General features: G+C 31.6%; 1 protein-coding gene across 2 annotated transcripts; it reads left to right on the top strand.

Moving 5' to 3' along the window:
• The first annotated feature begins 3,654 nt into the window (after window positions 1–3,654).
• Window positions 3,655–11,284, top strand: LOC107923959 (protein PAT1 homolog 1). 2 transcript variants are annotated; one of them, XM_041081321.1, is made up of 5 exons: window positions 3,655–4,170; window positions 4,486–4,637; window positions 5,588–5,644; window positions 7,529–7,601; window positions 8,494–11,284. In XM_041081321.1, exons 1-5 carry the CDS (start codon window positions 4,116–4,118, stop codon window positions 10,548–10,550), a joined length of 2,394 nt encoding a protein of 797 aa, XP_040937255.1. In that variant the 5' UTR covers window positions 3,655–4,115; the 3' UTR covers window positions 10,551–11,284. The 2 variants fall into 2 exon arrangements, with proteins under 2 accessions (XP_040937255.1, XP_040937254.1); XM_041081320.1 differs by having other exon boundaries at window positions 3,748–4,170; window positions 4,471–4,637.
• Window positions 11,285–12,896: the final 1,612 nt, after the last annotated feature.

Here is a 12,896-nt window from a genome sequence, read left to right as displayed (position 1 = left end):
AAAAATGCCAAGTGGCAAATATGTTTGTTTCAAATAAAAAGATTAAATTTAAATAAAATTAAAAAATATTAAATATTTAAATATTAGAAAATCTTGTTGACTTTGATTGATCGTTGATCGACATTGACCTGTTACATGGTGCTATTAGAATACTTTACGTGTTATTTTTTTAAAAAAATAATATTATATTAATTAAAAATATAAAAAAATTATATATAATATATAATATATATTTTAAAAAGTTTAATTCTTTTTTATAAAATTCTAAAATATATAATTTTAAATTTTAAAAAGCCAAAATAATATATAAAGTTTGAAATGGTTATAAAAAATTTAAAAAAAATAAATTTCAAGTAATTGTAAAAAAACTTTGAAATTTAAATACCTTTTTAGAATTTTATAAATATATTACTTTTAAACTTTTAATTATTTTAACTTTTTTTTATATTTTTGTAATAATATTATTTATTTCAATTATCGTATTTTTTTTAAATTTTATTTTTTATAATATATAATTTTGAATTTTTATATATCTATATTTTCATTGTTTATATTTTTAATGTGCATATACATTTAATAAAAGAAAATATTTTTTTACATAAAACCACCACATGGTACTTTGTGATTTATATATGCATACTTGAGGTATCAAATTGAAAAGTGATTGATAATTTAGATATAAAATTAAGATAAAAAGGTTTAAATACCAAAATTGCAAAATAAGTATATTTCAAATGTCAAATTCTGAATCAAACCATTAAAAAACAATAAGGAAGTTTTTCTATGATAGTGTCTTTTTTTAGTTGGTATAAAAGAGGTTTATCGAGTCTTTTTGAGGCGCTTGATCCAATTTACAATATTAAAGAGTAAGTTATGGAACATCATGATTTGTACTTTGATTCATCTCCATTGCATAAGGGTATCTTTGAATTCCCGATTGATATCAATATGGTGCATTTAACCTTATATTTTTTTCTCAATTATCGTAAAATCTCATGCTTAGATGAATTGCGATTAATTTACCATCGAAACCTCAAATTCTCACCAAAGGTAGGAGCCTAGGAGGGTTCAATTAATTCATTGGACCCTCATTTTAACAAATATATCCTTTTCTTTTTTTTTCTTTTACTTCTTTATTCATTTCTATTTAAAAGACTCGTGCATATAATATTCATTTTATAGGTAATATATTTTAAAATATTTATAATTTAGTATAACAAATAATGTAAAATGATTATATAATAAATATTTATAAAAATATTATGATACATATTATTTTATTAAATAGAATTACAAATTCACATATTTTTATAATATCATAAAAATAAAATAATTTACAAGCTTCTATCATATTTTATTTATAATCTAATATCTTTAATAGTCATTATATTTTTACCATTACAATTACATTTGAATCTAAACACATATTTCATTATAAATTTTAATCTTACTACTATCCTATTTAATCTCACCATCACAATTATTATCAACTCACTGGAAACAATTTCATCCTCCGTCTAAAAGAAAACTTGAATCTGTAAAAGATTCATGGTTATAAAAAAAAAAGTAAAAAAATAAAGGAAAGAAGGATAATATCTCATGTTGGAATGCTTAATCCCAAACTTGATTCTTATTAATTGTTGGTGCAAGAAGTAATCAGCTAACATATTAATTAATAATGCTTTAACAGCTAGCATATTTATGAAAGATAAATGGCTTGGGTGGTCTAAAAATGATTTTATTTTTTGTTGTAAGACATGCACTTGACCTCATCTTTTCGTAAATAATTTGGAGAACAAAGCCTTCACAAAATTCTTATTCCAGTTGTTTTACTCATTTTTTTCTTTTCAATGTGTATTAATATTTTTCTCTTTATTTGGTTTTTTATCTTCGTTCACAGGTTGAAATTAGAATTTTTTTTACGGAAGATCGGAATTAAATTGTATATTGTTACGATAGTAAAAATGTAATTTCACCACTTTAATATCTATATATTTATAATTTTTAAAGGATTAAATCAAACTTTTATCATTTTTAGGGGGCCAAAGTGCAATTTTACCTTTACTTATTTAAATTTTATAAATTTTAAAGGGACCTAAATGAAAAATTTTCTATTTTAGGGAGCCCCCTTGTCTACGTCCGGTTCGTTGATAGTTTCTATCAAAATTTGTCATTTAATATGTTTATTTTATGTCAATCATATGCCATGTTATATAAGGATAACCTAATCAAAATTTCAAGTTGATAAAATTTTGGTAGAAAAATATTTACAATTTTAGTAACTAAACTTAAATTTTTAAATAAAAAGATAAAAAGACTTAATATTTAAATTTTTAAGTATAAGGATTAAATTCAAATTCTATCAAAGTATAAGAATTAACAACATATTTTAACCTTCATTAAATTGTCTTTACCAAAGGTGGGTATAATTCACCTTTTCAATAGTGTTTTTGGTCAATATTAATAGTTAAATCTTTTAGCAGCTAATATGATATATAAAATAAATAATGTCATATTAATAAATAATATATATATAGACTATCAAGTGATATTACCTTTGACACTATTAATTTTTCCATCCAATTTTAAATAATTTAACAATAAATAATAGTTTAAGAGTTAAATAAAGCACAAAAAAATAAAAAAAAAGGCTAAAATATTTTTTTAGAGTTTAAGAGCAAAAATATTATTTTGTATTTTTATTTAATGGGTCTAAAAAGTTTTTAGTGAAAAATTTAAAAATTAATTAAATTCTTCAACTTAATTTGCATTCAATTAAACCCTTCAATTAAGTTTTCCGTTAAGAGAAATCAACATGAACTAATTTGATAGTTAGATTAGAATAAAATGGTTAACAAATCCCTATAAGGACAACATGTTTGCAAATATAAAAAATTATAAATATAATAAAAAGTTAGGAAAATGATACTAAATTATAAAAAAATTAAATATATAAAGTCATAAAATATAAAATTACAAATATAAGGTAGACAGTGAAAACAACAGTGGGATTGGAGATGTCAAATAAATAAGACATGTGGAGTGCAATTGCAACTAGTGGTTCACACATTTGAGATGGAAGAAATGGTTGTAATCAGGCAAAAGTGTAAGGTTATCATTACTTTTGTAATTAGCTAAGCACACGACACGATCTTTCTTCGAGAGTGTGTACATCAACTTTGGGTAACTTTTTATGGTTTCCTCATCGAGTCTTGACGGCGACAAAGATTATGGAATCAATTGTGGTGGTGATAAGCAAGAGGATCCCGATGAAAACTTCAAACCCATATCCAAATCGACCTACATTGCTGGAGGCGAGAGACTAACGCACTGCTCATTTTGTGGCTGGCATCGGTAATGGGTTGGCAAAAGAAATGGGTTATTTGGATGGTTTCAAGGTTTAAGAAAGTCAATGAAAATGATGAAATTTTTGAGTGATAATTTATGTTCAGATGCCATGTGTTATCTTTTTAAAGGTTCTGTTAATCACACCAACATAATTTAATGGTTAAAATAGTCGATAATAATTATTGACGAGGGCTTTAATTAAATTTTTTAATTAAATTTAGTTTTTTATTTTTTAGTAAGATTTTTTTGTAAAAATAAATTAGTGCGACTTTATAAAAGTAATAATTTTTGAAAATATGGTGAAGAAGGGTTAGAGAATATATGGGTGGGGAAGAATCTTTACATATGAAATATGCTTTAGTTTTAATATATTAATAAATAAATATTAGTGAATGGAAATGGATCTAAGCTTGTGAATTGTGATGAATGAGCGTCATTTTCTCACCGTGCACATGTGTCTTTCTTCAATCTCGGCGTGCACTCAAAAACATACACACAAATTTAATCAATCCTATCCTCCATTTTTCTTTTTCTCCTTCCTCTTTTTGGTTTAAATCGAAACCCCAGACCCGAAATCAAAACCCCCCCTTTCTCCTCCCTCCCCCTAATCTCTCACCCCCTCCCCTCTCTCTCTCAGAGAGATTTTTCTTCGTTTCCTTCTGTATCTCTAGGGTTTTAATTTCTTCTTCATCTTATCGTTCTGTTTTATCTGCTATATCTAGCTAGGGTTTCTTTTTTCTTTTTTTGTTACGTCGGTTTTTGTAAATATGGATCGATCCGATGGCAAACTTCACAACAACTTCTCCTCCTTATCTTCCTCAGGTTTCTTTCCTCAATTCCTTCTTTTCTTTTTCGATTTTCCCCCGTTACTTAATTAGTTTGATTTTATGATGCGAAAAGATGATGAATTTTGCTTTGAAAGTTCGGATCTTTATTTTTTTCCTTCTTGGGTACCAAACGGGTCTTTACTGTTAACCCCCACTAACTTTATTGTATTCGCTTGATTACGTGTTTATCTTAAACAAAACAAAGGTTTTTTTTTATGTTTCTTGCAGTTGATGGTTATTAAGCTATATTATGCTGGTTGATCGCGTATACGCTACTGTTTAATTGCTGAATTAGTTAGTGGTTTTGCAGATAATGCGCTTTTTGATGCATCCCAGTATGAATTTTTTGGTCAAAATGCTATGGAAGAAGTGGAGTTGGGGGGTCTAGAAGACGATGAACAGGATGCTCCTGTGTTTGCTTCCCCTGAAGATGATGAGTACCATTTGTTTGATAAGGGAGAGGTGAGATTTTGTTCATTCGGTTATCATTGAGCGGCCAACTCTGGTTTCTTTTCTATTGCTTTTCAGCTCCTGCTATTTTTTCATTCCCATGATATCAATTATGACTCTAAACAATAATTTGCATTAGAGTTCTTTATTTGAGCCAAAGTTGTTTCATAACTTAATATGTTTTGAACTTACATTTTGCTCTGTACCTTTTAATCTCAGTTTTACACACTCCACCAGTTAGCAATAAAAAGTTCTATTCTGTGTTCATTTTGGAAATTAGATTTTTATTAAGCAGATTATATCTGTCAAGTTCAAAATTTGAAATTGCTACTTATTTAAGGTAGTCAGACAATAATTGCGTTTCAAGGTTTTCTCATTGGCATGTATTTTAAATTTTGTTGCCCAGGTGAAATGAGTTTTGCATTTGTAAACTAGTTACTTTATCTATCTAATTGAACTCTCTCTTCCTGATATGTGATCATTTAATGGCGTTAACATGCATGGAACATATTACTACAAATATATGCTTGTAAACACACTATGGTTTTCTTGAATTTTTAAATAATGAATTGGATAAAAAAATAGTTGCTTAATTGTTGACAATGGATATGTGAAAGTAAAAAGATGTACTCAGAAAAAAAAGCTTTAACAGAACATGTGATTCCTATATTTGTATTGTCATGCATCAAGTGCAACAGCTACTATATTAGTTTTTGGTTGCATTTCTTTCATCTTGCAAGGATTTTATGTCATTGTTATCCACACTCTTGTACATTGATCTTATTTTTGCCTTATTTCTAATTTTTAGTTGTTGGTATTGCCGTTCATCCCTTCAGCTATATTCAGTATATATTCAGTAAACGATAACTAGGCTGAACTCAAAATCTTGGTTTCAACTTTCTCTACTTTGGATTTTGAAACATGACTATTTCTGTTCTGATTTCTGTGTTATTCATTTGCAGGTTGTAGGTTTAGGCTCTTTATCTGATGTGGATGATCTAGCTACTACTTTTGCAAAGGTTGGTTATTTATGTATTTATAAATGTTTGTGGTGGGATGATTTCTGTAGTTGATGTTCTAGCTAACTCTTGTTTATAAGATTTGGTATACTTGTTTCTTGAATTTCTGGTTATCTTTATTTTATATTGATCTTTGTGCTGAAAAACTGGGATTTTTGTTTTTTATGTTCCATTGATGTTTGTTATATTTGAAGGTTGTTTATCATGCAACACGGACTTGATTTTGTATTCTATACTGAAGTTTGTCTTATAGGTTATGGTTTACCTTTTGGTTGACAATGTCAATTACGGCTAATTTTGGATCCATGTCTTGATTTTTTTGCATTATGAAATGATCAATTGCTAACTCTAGATAAACTAAGATCTTATCAAGTATAGCTTGTGATCTGGACTATTACCAGTCATGGCACAAAGATTTAGACATGGAAAAAACTAAAAGAAGATTATTTTATGTGTAGTTTTCTTTTAATGGGAATGATTTTGACATGTTAATAATTCAAAACTAATGATAATCCACAGTTTTAGGCATTAAAAAAATGTAAAAGAATATTCTTTGATGTGGTTTAGTTGGGATGATCTCATAATCAATGGACTGTTTCTGATATATTCATTGTATTTGAAAGAAATTATTTAATAAGCTTCTGTTATTTCTGTCTACAAATGTTTCACGTCATAAAATTACTTTTTAGATAGTAATGACTTTTGTTAGAAAAATGTGGAAAGAAGATGAACCGGATTTTTTTATCACTTCACATTTGGCACTCATAGTTGGGCTGTATAGTATCAAGCTTGCCTTGCAAAGCTATTTCCTTATCCTCATGTTGTTCTCAACGTTGAGAAGGGGTTTCGTAATTTCTTGTCCCTGTATTCCAGCATGTGCTGGTAATGCTTTATGACCTCAATATTGGGAAGAGAGCGTTGGACCTAAAATTACACTTATTGGAATTGTTGTAGAGAAACATTCGAGCTATGGGAGATTTTGGGGTTTACTGCACAGTTCATCTAACTTGTTGGATAAAACATTAAAATTTAGAAATGGAGTAAGATTGGCTTCTTGGATATATTTTGTTCTTACTTTGGCCTCAGTCCAACCTAACTTAGGTGTTGCTCTTGGACTAAGTTTGCAATTTTTTCAATTAAAAGCAAAATTGACTGAAAAATGTGATTGCATTTTCTATTTTGGTAAATTTGTTTTGAAAGCATGGATCTTGCATCATGCCCTGGTTCATCGACTATAGCTTTTCTTTCTATTTTGATCATGTGATGGAAAACAAGGAGAGCACAACTTGCATCAGCAATAAAGAAGAAAGTGAAACTGATTGAGAAAATATCCTGCTGTTGCTTGTTATATGAGATAATTGCCAACAACAATGTGGACTGTGATAGATTGCATGACTTTTAGTTCCAGTGACTAGACGTTTAGAGTTCAAGCACTAGCAACCTAGAATATAAAAGAAAAAGAGATAGCGAGGGAGAGATTCATGAAGATATAGTTCCAAAGACTAGAAGTTGTGAAGGTAAATTAAGAGTTGAAGAACCTAGAATTTGGGCAAAGTAGAGCAAGACCATAAATAAAATATCACAGCAAGACACTTATACGTATTGAGATTGATGAAAGGCAGTTAAATAGTGGGTGGAGAGAAGGGAAAGAGAGGGAAAGGAAAGAAAGAGTAAGAAATGTAAAAGGAAGGGGGAGGGGTTGGAGCTGGTGAGCCCCCCCACCCCCCCCCCCCCAAAAAAAAAAAAAGAAAAGAAAGAAAGAAAAGCTGCATGAAGTTATGTTGTCCTAAAGTGCACTTGCTTAACTCACCCTGTTGTTATTGTTCTGATTTTTTTTCCTTTCTTGTTGGTTGGATTTTAATATATTTCTCTTTTTTCCCACAGTTGAATAGAGTTGTTACTGGGCCAAGAAATCCAGGAGTTATTGGTGATAGATCTGGATCTTTTTCAAGGGAAAGTGAGTACAATTATGCCATATTTTATGCTATCGTTATTGTAGTTATGATCTGTACTAATGAACGATACTTGAAAGCAATAAAATCTTTTATCTCACTTCTCTGCTTGAAAATCTCCAGAGCAAGGCTCTTACCTTCTTAAATAGTTTCCTGTAGAGCTAGGTTCTAGATTGGTTGATGACTCTTCTTAGTATTTAGAAATGCATATTTGTTTTTCCTGATGTTCTCTTTAAATACTTCTGGTTGGTGTCTCTTATATTTGCCTCTTTTCCTTTTCTGTATATTGTTTTCATATTTTTCTATAAGTTTTTTGTTGTTTCTTGGACACTGTATTTTGGTCTCTTGCTGCAGTTCTGATACTATTGATGATATGCTTTAATGATGCCCTCCGTTCAGATAACTTGGTCTCAGTTTCTTTTACATGTACATGCTTGATATATTGCTGATCTGACTTCCTTCTGCATTTTCTTTTTCAAGGCCATTCAAGCTTTTTGCTTTTATATTTTTCCAATATGTATGCAAGCTTGAATATGTTTGTTCTTGTCCTAAGTCCTAACATGATTTCAGGGTGAATCATGTCTTTTTCTTAAACAAATCTTTATTATTTCTATGAAGGTGGCTAACTGAAAGATAAGTTGAATATGATAATTGCAGTTGCTCTACTAAACCTCCTTTCTTTACCTGAACTTCTTGTCATTTAAGATAACAGGATAGACTTTCTTATTTATGTAAGATGCATGAGTTGTTAATTAGAAATTCCTAATTGGTTCAGAGCTTTGCCCATTTTTGAGTAATGGATTTGTTGAATTTTATTTATTTCAATGGTGGTAAGTGGTTGATATACTTTTCTGTTTGAGATTGCTTATGTTTCATGCTGTGAACAAATCTTTTCAGGTTCCTCTGCTGCTGACTGGGCTCAAGATGGAGAATACGTAAACTGGATGGATCAGCATCTTTTTGATGCAGATGATGCTCAAGACGGCAAGAGATGGTCTTCGCAGCCACAACCATATGCTCGTGTTTCTGACTCAAAGCCTTTGTATAGAACTTCTTCATATCCTGAGCAGCAACCCCAGCTGCATCGTTTCTCAAGTGAACCAATTTTTGGGCCAAAATCGAACTTCATATCTTTCCCTCCTCCTGGTAGCAAATGCCAGCAGTCTTCACCTGCTCACCTCAATATTTCTGCTCTTTCCAGTGGATCTCAGCCACCCTTCTCTGCAGCAAGCCTCTCTCCATTGTCCAACTCTAGTCTTCATCTGGCTGGTTTATCCCATGGATTGCATTGTGGTGGTAATGTGCCCCAGTTAACATCTCCTGGCCTATCTTTTAGTAGCAGGTCACATAATCACTGGGTTAACCACTCCGGTCTATTACATGGAGATCATGCTGGTCTTTTGCATTATATGTTGCAACAGCAAATTCCTCATCAAAATGGTCTAATTTCCCCACAGTTAATGTCACCACAACAGCAGAGACTGCACCATTCGGTTCAACCTTCTTTGGCTCATTTTGCAGCTTTGCAATCTCAGCTGTATAATGCTCATCCTCCATCACATAAATTGATGCTTGGACTAGCTGATATTAGGGATCAACGAACTAAATCATCACAAAGAAAGAGACAGAGCTCGCGTATTTCCCAGCAAAACTCTGATACTGGTAGCCAGAAAAGTGAGAGTGGGTTGGTGCAATTCAGATCCAAGTATATGTCTGCTGAAGAGATAGAGAGCATTCTTAAGATGCAGCATGCTGCCACACATAGTAATGATCCTTATGTAGATGATTATTACCACCAAGCTTGTCTTGCCAAAAGATCTTTTGGATCCAGGGGTAAACATAATTTTTGTCCATCTCACCTGAAGGATTTACATTCTCGATCCCGTAACAGCGGAGAGCAGCATTTGCATCTACATGCTGATGCACTTGGGAAGGCCCCCCTCTCTTCCATTCGAAGACCTCGTCCCCTGCTTGAAGTCGATCCTCCCTTAGGTTCAGGTGATGGAGGTTCTGAACAGAAAACTGAGAGGCCTTTAGAGGAGGAACCTATGCTTGCAGCTAGAATCACCATTGAAGATGGTCTGTCTCTTCTTCTTGATGTAGATGATATTGACCGGCTCATACAATTTAGTCAACCCCAGGATGGTGGGATCCAGCTCAGACGGAGGCGGCAGATCCTGCTTGAAGGTATGGCAGCATCACTGCAGCTTGTTGATCCACTTAGCAAAGGTGCGCATGCAGTTAAATGTGTTGCCAAAGACGACATTGTGTTCCTAAGATTAGTCTCTCTTGCAAAGGGCCGTAAGCTGGTCACCAGGTTCCTTCAGCTTCTTATCCCTGGAAGTGAGCTTGTTCGAGTAGTGTGCATGGCAATTTTCCGTCACTTGAGACTCTTGTTTGGTGGTCTTTCTTCTGATCTGGAAGCAGCTGAGACAACTACTAATCTTGCAAAGACTGTTTCTACATGTGTTAATGGTATGGATCTTCGTGCTCTCAGCGCTTGCCTTGTAGCAGTTGTTTGTTCTTCAGAGCAGCCACCACTTAGGCCCCTGGGAAGCCCTGCTGGGGATGGTGCTTCTGTTATTCTGAAATCAGTTCTTGAAAGGGCCACTCAACTTTTAAGTTATCCTTCTGGAAATTGCAGCATGCCAAATTATGCTTTCTGGAGGGCGTCATTTGATGAATTTTTCACTCTTCTTACCAAGTATTGCGTGAATAAATATGAGACGATCGGGCAATCAATACAGAACCAGTCTCCAACAATGGAAGTGATTGGTTCAGAGGCAATGAGGCAAGAAATGCCTTGTGAGCTTCTTCGTTCTAGTCTTCCTCACACAAATGAAGCTCAGAGGAAGCTTTTAATGGACTTTTCCCAGCGTTCTGTACCCATGAACGGAGCCAATTCCCATGCTGGGAGTACCAGCCAAATAAACTCTGAATCAGTGAGGGGTTAAGAAAGGGAGCAGGTCAGTGTGAAAAATGTGCACTCGATGGAGTGTGGAATGGGAGAGCAGAAACTAGGGCTGTGTGTTTTACTTGAGGAGTCTGGTTTAAAGGGGCCACCATTATCTTATCTGCAGTTCATTGCGTTGGACACTCTGCTTCTTGTCCATTGTCAACTTCCAATTGTAATTGTGTAGCTTGCCCCTCACAGCTCTCCCCTTCCTTTCCCCCTCTCTTTACTTTTTATTTATTTATTTTATATTTTATGGTGTTATTATGATTTTTCTGTGTTTAAAAAAGAAAGAGCCTTGGGAGCGAAGGAATCGAAGATTGGGAAGTTGATGGAACTTACAGTAGTAGCAGTTGTAGAAGTAGCGGATGAGTGTGTATTAAGTTAATGATGGGAGTTGTGGGGAGCTTTATTTTGGTGCTCTGTTGCGAGACTCCAGTACAAGTGGAAGCGTAGTAGTTTAGAACTTAGAAACAATGTACAGCTTGCTGGTCTTCTTACAGAACCTTTGGAAACTCCTCTTTTTCTTTTTATGTGCTGTTTGGTTACATTAGTTCTGAGGTAGTCTCACAATCGATGATGTACCACTGTTGCTGTACTTCTTTTGTTTGGGGGGGTGTATTTGTTGAAAACTGACTAGTTATTCAAAGGGCCTTCTCTGAGCCATCACAATCCATCCTGTAATAAACTAAAAAGGTCCTTCCAATGTTTAGCTAGAATCTATTCTATTGCTTATATTGTTACCTTCTTTTGATATATTTTTAAATTTGTGATTTCTTAATGTCTAATTGATTCGATGATCTTAATTAATAAATTGATTGAAAAACTAGATATTTTATATTATATTGTAGTCTAACCAAGGGGTAGTTATACCTTTTAATCTTTTATATAACAAAAATTTTAAGAACTTATCCTCACAATTCTTTGCCATTTTCTTTGTGAAAAATTGAAGTTACTTTCTAAGTAAGGAAGGTCCAAAGGACTACCTCTGTTTACGCATGGGTCAAGATTTTTATTTTTACTTTTTGCATTTTATACAAAAATGGTAATATTTCAGTTTTGGTCCCTATCTTAATATAATTATATAAAACATGTGGGTAACCCTTTTTTTTCTCCTTTTCCTTCTGCATTGAAACGGTAAAATTTTAATTTTGGTCTCTATACTCAAATTTAAGGTTGTATAACAACAGTTAAATTTCAATTTTTGTCTTAGTGCAACGCCCAAATTTAATATTTAATCTTTATATTTAAATTTTTTGACAAAAATTGGTTCCTCGAACTTTTATAATGTCATTTATTAGTTCAAATGTTTTATTTTGATTAAAATGCTTATGTAACTTTAAGAGTTGTAAAACATTGTTAAAATTATTTATTAAATTCAAGTTTATTGCAATGTTATTTTTGTTACATAGTTATTAAGTGATTATTTTTTTAATTTCAAAATATTATATCAGCGAATTTAACAAAAGAATTTAATGATGTTAGGAGTTGAGTCTAAAATTTTAAATTTTAAAAATAGATATACCAATAAAAGTATGAAAAATAAATTTGAAACACAAGAGTATAGAGACTTAAAATATATTATAATATTATAATATTTACTTTATAATTTACCCCAAAATATAATTAACTAGTGCAAACGTGATAAGAAGAGCTATACTAGTTCTATTTTATTCTATATATACATATGAAGGTTGTTTTACGAGTGAAGTAGCGGGTGTGATTTTCTTGTGGGCTAGTTATGTTTTTTTTATAGATTTAATTCTAAATTGAAATTGTTTGAATATGTATTCATATTTGAATTATATCTATAAATGTAATATTGCATTAGGAAAACTTAAAAGAAAGTTGTAACGGGTGTGGCTTCATTTAGTAAATAAGGTAATGTGTTCGATAATGAAGCATTATATATAATTTGGTTGATAATTATCGATAAATTTGGCAAATGGATCATAGTAGGTAACTTTAGGTATAGACATTTAAAATCTTAAATTTAATAAATGTTCTCAATTGTTTTAATGCTCAATGACATAAATGAAGTGTAAAAGACTTTTATTTATTCTTAAATTCCATTAATCTTATAAATTTTATTATCTTATTTTTAAAATATAAATTTACCTTGATAAAATATAAAATACGAGAGTATTTATAGTTTCACTAACCTTTAAGAAGATGAGTCTTTTAAAATCTTTTAAGTATTAGGCCAATCTTAGTAAACCAAAGTAAGCTCAAATCATCCATAAGAACAACTTGAGTTTAGAGTGTGCTTCTTAGTCATGGGTTTTTGTGCGTGGGTTATGGCATTTTCCCCCGCTTCTTCTAGTTACACTTCCGTTGTATCTTGGTA

The sequence above is a fragment of the Gossypium hirsutum genome, chromosome A11 (assembly GCF_007990345.1).
Source record: "Gossypium hirsutum isolate 1008001.06 chromosome A11, Gossypium_hirsutum_v2.1, whole genome shotgun sequence".
Taxonomy (NCBI): Eukaryota; Viridiplantae; Streptophyta; class Magnoliopsida; order Malvales; family Malvaceae; genus Gossypium; species Gossypium hirsutum.
The sequence above is the reverse complement of the archived record's forward strand: the minus strand, read 5'-3'. Positions and strand labels throughout refer to the sequence as shown.

What these genes read in the sequence shown, in the direction of transcription:
- LOC107923959 (XM_041081320.1), top strand. Translation starts at nt 4,116, where the DNA reads ATGGATCGATCCGATGGCAAACTTCACAACAACTTCTCCTCCTTATCT. An exon ending in CTCCTCCTTATCTTCCTCAG is followed by an intron (nt 4,171 to 4,470) that starts GTTTCTTTCCTC and finishes TTGCTGAATTAG; the next exon opens with TTAGTGGTTTTGCAGATAAT. An exon ending in ATTTGTTTGATAAGGGAGAG is followed by an intron (nt 4,638 to 5,587) that starts GTGAGATTTTGT and finishes ATTCATTTGCAG; the next exon opens with GTTGTAGGTTTAGGCTCTTT.